The following is a 12,482-nucleotide window of genomic DNA, read 5'->3' on the forward strand; positions in this document are numbered from 1 at the left end:
CTGCTTTTGTGGTGTATAGCAGTCACTTGTTGGCCATGTGTTGCCTTTAGTAGTGCAAGTTCCCAGGTTCAAAGATTGCTTTATATGAGTTAGTCCCTCTAACCTTCTGCTTACAAAAACACGTGTTCTTCAAGCAAGGTTAGTTTTTGCAGCATTTTCTGCAATTCAAATTCATTGTTTCATATTTTATAAAAATGTCTTAAAAATACATTCTTTTAAGTCAGTTTTACTCTTGGTAATCTAAGCAATTCCTTGTAGTTATTCAAATGACAAAAACTAAAATTCTTAAGGCTGCTGCTGTATTTCTTAAGTAGAAAATGAAAGTATTCTGTTGGTTAAGAATCAGTTGTATTTGCATGTAGGGCAAATTAAGTGCATCTTTCAAAATACAATCAGAATAGGCACAAAATGCCTTTTGGGGAATTCTGGTGGGAAGAATTGATCAGTAGTACTAGCCCTAATAGCTTCAGATCTTAACTGAATTGTATGCAGCCGCATTCTGTAGCTCAGTGATCAGACATTGTTTAAATATTCAGCATCAGGTGGTATCTATCAGAAAGCAGATCTGTTCTGTGTATTGCTCTACTAGCAGAAAGATAAAGGAAAGGTATAAAGCCTGTGTTGAACTTGGGAAGACACTAATGCTGTATTTTTTTATGTCCTGGACGCACACTAATTTGAAAGGCTGTTTATCCATTATTGAAAGAAAACAGCAGGAACTTATTTAAAAACAGAATGTGTAACACTGTTTAGAATAATTATTTTTCATTTGTAATAAATAAGCATTAAAGGAAAAAAAAAACAAACTAAATTTCAGTAACAGAGGTATATATTCAAAGAAAAAATACAGCTTACCTACACTGATAAAATGATCCAAATAATCACGCTTGCTTTTCTAGGAAATAGTACTTCTTGTTGACCTGCAAAATTATATCTATAGTATGCATATGCTTGGTGACTTTGTGACAGCCACATTTTGTACAAAATCAACAGCTCAGTATCTGACAAATATTTCCAACACACCAGTGGCTTTGTGCTTTTAATAAATTGATTAGTCCAAATAGAAATGTTCTCACTAATTTGTATGGTGGAATCTTAATGTTGCAGTAAATTAGTTTATACTAATAATGTAAATTTAAATGTCAGGAGAGGATTAAAAATATAATTAGAGCTTGAAAGTATTCTAGCTTGCTGTGTGTATCTTGTGTCATTTTTTTGCCATGTGTAGTGCTGAAAAGTGTCTCTTGTGTATAGCTGCCTTGGCTGTCGAAGAGCTTGGCTTTGAGCGATTTCATGCATTAATTCAGTAAGTAATATGTTGGAACATTTAAAATACAATATTTTGAAGTTACACTTATATTCACTGGCCTGAAAGGGGTATGCTGAGGAACTTTTTGTGTGTTAGTCATCAGGTTAAACTTAGATTTCAAGTTTTGGTTTGGGGGTTTTGTATTTTTTCTTTGCATTTTAGCCATTTTAAATGGAATATCATTTTGAGCATAAGTATTAGACTTTAAAATAAAACTGGAGCAATGTAATGTATAAATTGGCTAGATAATTTATGCATTTCAAGTTTATGAACACAAAGTTTTGGGAGTCTAATCAAGATTACCATTTAAGTTAAAGATGTTAATCCTCAATAATTATATAATGTCATCAGTACTTTTTCCTGATTTGAGATATCATAAGGAACATTTTTTAAAATGTTTCATATACAAGACTGATTTTTGTTTCATACTTTAAACGTTGTTCTTTTTTGAGGGTCTAAACCCATAGCTCACAGTTCCAGTGAGTTTATATTTAAAGGTAACAGCCTTTTATTTTCACAGTGAACAGTTGGGTAAATATTATACAAATCAATCCCCAAAGAGTAAATAAAGAGCAGCAGAATTCCAAAAAACACCTGAGATGGAAAATGTTGCTAATTAGAACTGAAATAACCACAGCTCATTTTATCAGTAGTAATTATAGTTTATTTTTTAAACCTATTGTTATATAAGGAAATAAGAAAGAGGAGAATATAAAATTTTTATAACCTTAGCTGATCAAAACACTAATTTCCTGCCCTTTCTCCTCCCCTCCTGCTCATCCCTTCAATCTTTGGACTGGTGGTACTAAATTAATTTTTTTCTGCCATTCTCACTGGGAATCAATGCTCTGGCATTTGCCTTTAGCCATCAGATGGATTTCAGAACTGGCTTTGCCTTGCATACCTTGTATGCTGTGTGTACTCTACTGATGAAGAAATGATGTTTAGAAATCAAGTATTAGCCAGAGTAAACCCATCTATGAATATATTTTTGTAGATCTTTGTTTCTTTTTTAAACAAAGCTTACTAAAAGTGTGCAAGAAATCAGAAAGAAAATAATGTACTGTTTGTGTAAGATAAGCAAAGACTATGATCTAGTTTGAATTACTCAAACTAATGTTTGTGTTCTGAAATGTAATATTTAGCTCCAACTACCCAAGGAATTGCAAGTGTGTTGCTTCACTGGGATATTGGTGAATTTCTTCCTTTCCTCAGTTTTTATTTCAGTTTTTTTCCTTTTTAAACATATGATCACATGGTGTTACCTTATCATCCAGGCAGGCACCATATTATGCTATAAGATAGTATCCCAAATGTCAATGTTCAATGTTTTGAACAATTCGCCTTATCTAGAGCTAGTGTCTAACAAAGTCAAATTCCTATGGGAAATAAAATAATTGCTTCAAAAGCTTGGAAGATAGTCTTACCTGGTTAAGTAGAAGGTTTATTTCTCCATTGTTTATAGGCAGAATGTCATTCAGAACACTGTATAATGCAAATGTTATTTTGGTGACATAGTCTATTTGTAATTTCAGTAACAGTGTTTTATAGAATTACAGTAGTGGTGCAAGCCACTCAGCTCTTTCACATGTATATGTAACTTTATGGTTAGTGTTTGCATGTAAAAACCATTCATTTTTGCATTTTGCTCCAGAATTATTTATCATCTGCAGATGGCAGTTACCATAACTCCAGAGGAGCTGCTGTGTCATTCTGTATATAATACCAGATCTGTTCTACTTTTACTTTGATGTTTTCATGTTAGGTGTTAGTAATTCTTGGTAGTGCTTTGTGACACTATTCTAATGCTTCATCTAAATACATACTTCTTTTCTGTTGTTTGTTTGTTATTGTTTTTTGTCTTTAGCAAACGAGCATTCAAAAGCTTCCCTGAACTGAAGGCTGCAGTTTGGGATCAATATTCAGCGTGGACAAACAGATTTGGAGTATTGCTCTTTCTGTATTCTGTAATACTGACAAAGGTTTGTGGGTTGCTTGATGTATTTTTGGGGTGGGTTTTATTTCTTTGTTATGAGAAAATTTGATCATGTAACCCTTTTTCTGTAAAAGGTGAACAAATAAACTGATGAACTAAGTCCAGATATTGATGAAATGGTATCTTCATCTATGTTGCAGTACAGTTCCAGGCTAAAAATTTGAAAGGCTCAGTCCTTTGGGGTTTTTTTTGGGGTTCTGGCTTGTCTTTTTCTCTTTTGATCTGGGAGACTTCCACATTTTAAAAATATCCTTCCTTGCAAGATGTTTGAAAACATCTTCCTTTGAAGAGAAAGCAGCCTGTTATCAGTTCATGTAAAAACATCAGCCTCCCAATGTTTTACTGTTGCATTCTGTTGTATAAATGTTGCAACTCATTCCTTAAGACAGAACAATGTTTGTAATTTTTCTACAGGGTATAGAAAACATAAAAAATGAAATTGAAGATGCAACTGAGCCATTGATAGATCCTGTTTATGGTCATGGAAGGTAAGCTGCAAAAAAGTTTGGTACCACTTAAAATAGATTTTTGGGCTAATTCTTTGTCATATGTAACTGATCATTCTTTTAGGAAGTTACTGACATTAAAAGAGAGACTCAAACTCAATTGTAACTTAAAAATAACTAAAAGCAACACTGAAAAGTGTGTCTATTTCACTGCTAACTCCTATTAACTATTAACTACTAACATCAGTTCTGAGGAAATGCTTCTGTTCTCGTTGAATTTTCAGATGGATAATTCTCAAATTCAGGGCTACATTCTATGTCAAGTTCATGTTTGAAAGAGTGGAGATGATAATTAGGGTTCCTGAATTGAAATACACACTAGTTAATGGAAAATAGTTACAAAATGTCTGCTTAGGCAATCCAATAATTTTTTAAATTTGTTACAGATAACCACATTTTTTGAAATAAATTTCATGTCCCTTTTAATTTCTTATGTCTTACATAATTTCTTTCTGTTGTGTAGCCAAAGTTTGATTAATCTGCTGTTGACTGGACATGCTGTTTCTAACGTGTGGGATGGAGACAGAGAGTGTTCAGGAATGAGTAAGTTGGTTCTAGTTTATGCTTGTTATTTTTTAAGATACTCTGAGATGCTGACCTATAGATTTGGAATATATTCCATTTCTGTTTTGATAGTCTCCTTGTTTACTGCCCTTTGAATTAAGTAGACTCCAAATGGAAATAAAGCATAGTGCACAAAATTGCTGATGTTGGTATCAGTGAATACAGGATTGCCAGCTACAAGTTAAACGTAGACGTTACCTGATGACCTGGATGATGGAAGGGAGTGCAGTCTCTGTAATTTGGGAAGTTTGAGGACAAGGCCACCATTCAAAACAGCCACATCAAACTAGAGAAATGGACTGACAGTAATGTCCTGAGATGCACTCAAGTCCTACACCCAGGATGGAATAAACCCGTGGAACAGCACAGGGAAGCACTGGCTGGCTGGGAAGCAGCCTTGTAGGAGAGGACCCAAGGCCCCTGTGGGCAGTGAGGTGCACTCAGTCATGGTGTGTCCTTCTGACAAAGAAGGGCTGTGCAGGGTGTAGCCAGCAGCTGAAGAGAAATGGTGGTTCTTTCCCGCTCTCTGGCACTTGTGGGACCACCTCTGGAGTGGTGTGTCCAGTTTTGGGCTCCCCAGTGCATGAAACATTAACATAGTGGAGTGATTCAGTGGAAGCTCATTATTAGAGGGCTTTTGTGGTTTTGGGGTTTCATTTTACAAATAGAAATTATATGAAAACAGGAACAGTTTGAATTGTTCACATCTCCTCTTTAACTGCTACAAAGTCGATCTCAGGTTCATCAGCATGTTTCTTACAATGATTTTCCATCACCTAAGTCAGCACATAAAATACTTACTTGAAATGAGGTTCATGCAATACCTGAATCAAAATGCTCTGGTTTGATGATGAACAAGTAATATAATCTCCCTTGAGACATCTTAGACTTGCACTTGGTTATGATTTCATGCAGCCTATGCTTTCAGACTTACAGAATGTCATTTGGATATTCTATCTTTCCTCTATTTGACATTGTTGTCATTTATCCCCCCTATTTCTAATAGAAATATGTTTCAATTAGTCTTCTGGGTTTTATCTGTATGTTTTCTTCAGTACTTTAATTTTCCCTTTTTGATTATGATATATCAGTCTTAATTTTTAGATTATGATTGATCAATCAATCTGAATTTTCTAGGAGCTTTCCTTTACATTAGGCTAAGTTGCTGTTCTGCAATTCAGTATATTGGTTTTGAAAACTGTGAGTTCATTCCCTCATTTGCCTTACAGATTATCTTTCTGGTAGGCTTTATTTCTTAGTTATCCAAGTTGGAATTTTTTCTTTTCTGAGAATACTGAACTTGCTTTGGACACAGTAATAGACAACATTTAGGTTCTCAGTCAGTTTTGCCCTGAAAACCTAGAACTCCCATAGAGTCTGTATTTTTGTGGAGAGCGAAGGAACATAAAATGATCTTTAGTACTTTTTAAGGATCCGGTATTATGTGTCCTGTTAGTCTTTCTGACCAGTCAAGTAATTGGACATTATATTGGGAGCCCACCATTTTCTTGAAGCCGTTGGATAATTGTACCCAGAAGCTGCTTAGAACACAGTATTAAGTCTATAATCATATTTGTTACCAAGTGAGTTGTTACAGTCTATCAAAAAGAAAGATAAAGAGCAGCTGGTACTGTTTGCAACTTCTTAGGCTAGGCTGAATTTTGGATCCATTGTCACATTTCCTTTATATAGAAATTCTTTTTGTTATCTTTTATTCTTTGAGCATTTCTCTTGGATTTTGTTTCTCTTTGTGTGTAGAACCTTCAGCTGCTTTCATGTCAATGCTTATGAGCTTTTCATATAGAAGGGTTGAAGGTATCAAAATAACAAGGACTGAATACTGTTTTATTCAGAAGTTATCTGAAGTCACTTTACCTCTTTTTCAACTATTTAGATAAGCAGTTTTAAATTAATAAATAATTAAAATTATTTATAAGCCATTTTAAAAGTATTACCAGTAATTTTAGCAGTGATGAAAAAACAGACTGAATTCCAAACTTAAGGAATTACCATGTCTTTGCAGAATGTACTGAGAGCACTGGCTCTCACAGTATTGCATATTTTCCAAATAGGGTAGGAGTTATTAACTGGAATTGTTCTTGGCCACTGGTGGTAAAAATGCCAGTGAAATGATGTCTCTTCTTTGACTATCTACATGTTCTCCTTTAAACCTTTCTTCTTATTCTGATCTCTTCTCTTGCCATAGCTATCCACAGTGTGAAGCTATGGGGAGGTAGTTGGTATTTTTTACTGCTTTTTTAGGGCTGTTGTTCCTCCATGCACTGTAGCAGTTCCCTATGAATGCGGCCAGGGCTGGAACTCCTTTTCCCGGCGGTGCCAGGGATTTGTGGGGTTGGTGTGGCCGCTGGGTGGCGCTGTGCCGATGCGGATGGAAACAGAAGTGGGTTCAGAAATTTGAGTCCTTTGCAAAAGTCCTTTGAGTCCTTTGCAAGAGAAACTTTGTGACAAGAGGCATTAATATTCATTTTCTTAGTTGATCTTTGGTGTTATCAGATGTCTTCCAGTCATCTTCTCTCTTTGTGGGGTGAAGATATTCACAGAATAAACTTTGATTTAGTGCAGCTAGTCTCCTTTTGTTTCTTAGTAAATCATCTGAGAATAGTTTTTGCTTTTGTGTCTCTCCTCTCTGTTGGCTGATTCTGAAGAAGGCATGGGTAGATCAGTGACTACAGGCTGAAGTTAACCTAGGAGCTTCCTACAGAGATACGCAGTCTGTGTAGCTTGACTACTAACTATTCAGAATATTCACTCTGTGTGGCCACTGTCATAGCCAGAATCACAGCACTCTCTAGTTATCAGTCAAGAGTTCTCATCTAGTTATCTGTCAGGGGGACAAAGTACTTAATCATAGCATTATGTTGAATAATTTTCTGAATAGTAAATATTATTTACATGTGACTTAGTTTTTCTGTGCCCAGGTATTGGCTCCTACATCTGAAGCCCTTGTTTAGCAGACTGAACTTTACACTGTTTTTTGTTACTGGTTTTAAGAAATATATGTGATGCATAAAATTACTTCTCTAATGTACTGTTGCTTACTTCTGCCACTTGTTTCCTTCATTGCACATATAAATGTGCTATTTCTGTTTGTTAGCTGTTCCCTAGTTCACAGTATTCTTCAGTAGTTTTTTTAATTGGGCTGTAGCTCTCTTCCTCCCAGCTCAAAGAAAGGATGAATTGTCTCTGCATATGGCAATTTATAGCCTCTCAGCTATTAGCCAGGGAGATAATGGGGTTTTGCTGAGGATGATCTGTGCACCTCTGAATATTGTAATTCCAAGCAAGTTTGAAGGCAATCTGTGAAAGCACAGCTTTCAGATCAAGGAATTCTACACTGCAGAGAGGCTTTTAATATGTATAGCTCACACTCTAAGGAAGGAGTTGTACTTCCAGACACAAAGATAGTGAACAAGCTCATATATGTAAGTTTTTTGGGTTTTGGTTTTCAGCATTGGTTATATGGAGACTTTTGCTTAACAATAGAGGGAAAAATTAAACCATTACTAGAATAACTGTTCTGCACTGTTGCAAAGTTCAGTGAGGTAAACTTGAAGCTGGTGAAGAGAGTATATCACGCTTGGTGCTGCAGAGTTCACTTCTGCAGATCCAGGAATCTTTTAAATTCAGAATGGTTTCTTTCACTTGCTATGGTCCTGAGGCTTTAGCCCATGGATAAAGATGTCAGTTTTATGCTGTTGTACACAGATGACTGGTGTTAAAAATTATGGTTGAGACTTAGTGTTTTAGAGGGAACTTTCAAATATGGAAGTCAGCGTTCAACAAAATAAAGGAAGTCCAGATATTCTTAAATTGATCATAGTGTATGCTTCCAGTATGTGCTGCTCTTGTTATTGTTTGGGGATCTAGCAGAGCTGTTCTAAGCAGACACTACTTGGAACTCCTTAGATGATGTATACAAAAGCCCAGAGCTTCTTCCAGATCTTTATAATTAGGTTCAAAGCTTGAATTTTGAAATACTTTCCCTTTATTTATATTAGAGGACCTCAAATAAGGCTCTGTAAGTGCTCTTCCAATCAGAAGTACATAAATATTTCAGCTATTTCTGGCAGCTGTGTGTGTTTGAGAGCTTTAAATGGAAGTCAGTATTGAAAATCAAATTAGTTTTTCTGCTTAAAAAATTATTATTTCAAAAATTGTGTTTTCATATTCAGAATGTGAAATTAAGATAAATATGGCCAAGGAACTCTAAGAAAAAAGAGGGAGAGAGGAAGAAACATTCATTTATGTGTGTATATGAGATTTTCTCTTCTTGAAGATAGCTGTTCTTAGATTTTTCTAAGAATAATTGTGATGTAAACTTCAAGTATTCCTCTCCTACAAAGTCCAACAGGTTTATAAAAGAGACTATCAACAGGAACCTCTTAAAGCTTGAGTCTGGATCTTATTTTTTAGAGAGATTTTATTTATAGAGATTGTGTTTTATAGAGAGAGAAATTACCATATTTGACTATATCTTGATATTTTGCTATTGTTACTAAAACTGAATAACTTAAAATTGTTATTAGTTGACCAATTTTGAAAGTAAGAAAAAATGGCTTAAAATAGAATTTGCAGATTTTTCTTGAATAAATTTTGTGTTTTCTTTTAAACAGAACTTCTTGGCATACACAAACAGGCAACAGTAGGCTTTTTGACATTGATGGAATCACTGAGATACTGTAAGGTAAGCTGTTTTCTACATAGTTTAAATTTTTTCTTTCATTAAGATGTTGCGGGCTTTTTTAACAGTATTACTGAAAGCTTCACTGTGTATTATTGGAGCTCTTAAAGAACTTTCAAATAATGTCCAAATTCATATATTGAGACATATATGAGACATATATTAAGACAAATATATGATAAAATTTTTAAATGTATCTTACTGAGTAAATGTTGTTTGATGCTATTTAGATTAGAACTTTATTGCACGAATTAATTATTGATAGTTAGAAGCTTATGTTTTTACTGAAAACTTTGTGTTTTTACTGAAATAACTCTAGCTAAAGTTTTGTAGATGGTTTTAAAACTGTGAAGTCCCAGAATGGCTTGCCGTTGTGTTGCAATTTTATTGATCTCTTTTTATGCCTTCACTGTCTTCCATTTAAAACAAATATCTCTAAGGAAAAATTATAAAACTACTATTAAGCAACTGTATTCTAAATATAATATATTCAAAATTTAAAAGGTATTTTATGTATTTATCTCTGAACATTTGAAAGTTGCTGATATGCACCTTAGTCCATATTGTTTCTTCCTATTGTGACAGAATTTCTTGATTTCTGGTTTTTATTTGAGAAACTCTGTACTTTACTGTTGTGGTTTAATTCCAGCCAGCAACCAAGTCCCACAAACCTGCTCACTCACTCCTGCAGCAGCAGGATCAGCAAGAGAATTAGAAGGGTTCAAGCTGAAAAACTCATGGGTCAAGATAACGGCAGATTAGTAGGGAAAACAAAAGCCACACACAAAGGCAAAGCAAAACAAGAAATTAATTATGGTTTTTGATGGACAGGCAGGCATTCAGCCATGTCCAGGAGAACACAGCCCAATCAAGTGTAACAGTTACTTGGCAAACCAAATGCCATCACTCCAAATGTCCCCCCTTTCCTCCTTCTTCCCTCCCACTTTATATCCTATGGTCACTTTGGGTCACCTGTCCCAGCTGTGTCTCTTCCCAACCTCCCTTGCACCCCATTACCCTTGCCAGTGTGGCTGTAAAAAAGCAGAATAGGCCTTGGCTCTGTATTAGCTCTGCTCAGCAGCAACAAAAACATCTCTATATTGTCAACCCTGTGTTCAGCACAAATCCAGAACACAGCCCCATACCAGCCACTGTGAAGAAAATAAACCCTATTTCATTTGAAAGCAGCACATTCCACCCCTTATTCCATACCATTTATGTCATGCTCAGGTCCCACACTATTCAATACAACCTCATTAACCACCACCCCCTTTCCACCCTTTGATATAAAGTATATCTCTCATTCCCTTAGTCTGACCACCCCTGCTGAATGTCTGTACAATGTCCATGAAATGTCCTTTGAGTTAATTTAGTCCATGGCTTTGGGCTCCATCTGTTCTGGTGGTCACTTAGAATAGGAGATGTGGTGCTGTGTGGAGTCACTGGGCACCAAAGCCAGCTCAGGTCAGGTCACTGCTGCGCTGCATCTGCTTCTTGTAGGGCTTCTCCTCCACTGGTTCAGGTGGTTCCTGTTACAGTAATTCCTGTAACAGCAACTCAAATCATGGCTTATAACAAATTAAAGACATCCATTACAACCTCCACCCTTGGTCCTTTTAAGCCAGGTTATCTGTTTTAACACTGCAATGAACCGCTGTGCTTGTTCCCAGCCTGGCTGCAGCAAGAGACTCCTGCTATAGTGAGGAGTCTGTACCATTAATTAGTACAGTCCATATGCTGGTCCTCCATGAGCTGCAAGGGAATTTGTGCTTGCCTCTTCCAGCCTGGGGTCCCACTCGTGGGCGACAGTCCTCCCTGAGCTTATCCAGCATCCCCTATGGGGTCACAGGTCCTGGCTGTTCTACAAAAACTACTTTTGAAACAGCATTAATACTCTTTAATTCCTGAACCTTTTTTGTTGTTCTTTGCTTTCTGTATAGTCTATATTAAATTCCTTCAGCTTATCTCAGAGTTAAAGAGAATAATGTAGTTGGCAGAATGTTGATGCATTGACTGCAACTGGCTGTCTATTTATTAAATAAAGGTCAATTCTGAATTAATCAATCCAAAACCAGTTAGTAAATCAAGTGAACTTCTACCTTTCATTAGCATCTGATTATAGTATTGTTAAGCATACTACTTGTCTGCAAGCTAAACACTTATATAATTTTATTAAACATTTTATATCAGTGGAGTCCTAACCATTCTGAAAACTAACTAAATTTTCATTAATTTGGTCACTAACTAGATGACCTTTCTGGGTTTGCTTTGTATTTCTGATTTTGCTGTACCTTTTTTAGGTTGGGTCCTATTTGAAATCTCCAAAATTTCCCATTTGGATACTTGGCAGTGAAACACACCTCACAGTCTTCTTTGCCAAGGTATGTTAGATGTGGTTTTGGTAACCACAGGCAGATAAACACCACATAAATTCAAAGTACAGATCTTGCTACAAAGTGACTTTTATGTGGCTTTAATGTAAAAACATAGTCAGTAAAACTGTTAATTAAGCCTTTCCTTGGAGGCAGAGTTGTTCCCATACTTAGCAATATTTCATAACTTGCAATGTGAAATCTTCTGGTTTTTGCTTAATTAATTGGGCTGGGCATAGTTTATGCTTTGGAACACCATGCTTGGGATAAGTACTGTCTTAAATTTCTATAGTGTAAGAGAGATTTATGTAGTAGTTTCAGCTCCCTGGCAGTACTTTCACAATTTTTAATCTCTAGTTGGTTGTTCTAGATTTAAAATAGATATCAGGACTGTTACAATACTTCTTGATACATAGTCTGTCAGATATCTACTGTAGCCTGTGAAACATAAAATGCTTTCAGGAGGACTCTCAGTTTAAAATCTTAGACCAGATTTTCCAAGGAGACAATTTCTGTTTCTTTAGTTGAAGATTGTAAGTCTTTTACTTTAAATTTTACTTTTATAGAACACCTGTTTCTGATTAAAAATTGTTTTTGTAGTAGTATTTTTTAATCTTTAAACTTAAATTAAAAAAAAAATTAATAAACCAGTTTTACACATTGAAATTTTTATTTGCAAATTTTTAATCCCTAATGCCAGATAAATATTCTTTCTTCCTTACTCCATGAAATAGAAAAGTCCTTATTCACCTTTGGATATTTCTTTTCTGCTTTACTCTCTCCCCAGTCTTCCCTAGTAAAGCTTTTCTATTTCAATTTTGAAATTTTTATCCCCAGTTTTTCTGAATAGTAGCATCAAAGTCAGTACCATGTAGACAGCAGTGTGATGCAAATAGTTATAATTGATCTGTTAATGCTAGTCCAGTGTTCCTGTCACAATGTTAATACAGCTAATGTTCAGTGTCTACAGAGGCCATTTCCCTACAGAAATCCACTCCTAATGCTCTTTCTTTTAGGATGCTGCAGGCTGTTT

The 12,482-nt window shown here is 35.5% G+C and overlaps 1 protein-coding gene across 2 annotated transcripts in view; it reads left to right on the forward strand.

Moving 5' to 3' along the window:
• Positions 1-12,482, forward strand: part of MINDY3 (MINDY lysine 48 deubiquitinase 3) — a 49,422-nt gene that overhangs the window by 10,936 nt on the left and 26,004 nt on the right. For both annotated transcript variants that reach the window (XM_053988994.1, XM_053989004.1), the window contains exons 5-10: positions 1,255-1,306; positions 3,177-3,291; positions 3,720-3,793; positions 4,275-4,354; positions 9,010-9,080; positions 11,378-11,458. In XM_053988994.1, the coding sequence (XP_053844969.1) occupies positions 1,255-1,306; positions 3,177-3,291; positions 3,720-3,793; positions 4,275-4,354; positions 9,010-9,080; positions 11,378-11,458 (473 nt within the window). The remainder of the gene's footprint in view (positions 1-1,254; positions 1,307-3,176; positions 3,292-3,719; positions 3,794-4,274; positions 4,355-9,009; positions 9,081-11,377; positions 11,459-12,482) is intronic.

This window comes from Vidua macroura, chromosome 1 (genome assembly GCF_024509145.1).
Source record: "Vidua macroura isolate BioBank_ID:100142 chromosome 1, ASM2450914v1, whole genome shotgun sequence".
Taxonomy (NCBI): domain Eukaryota; kingdom Metazoa; phylum Chordata; class Aves; order Passeriformes; family Viduidae; genus Vidua; species Vidua macroura.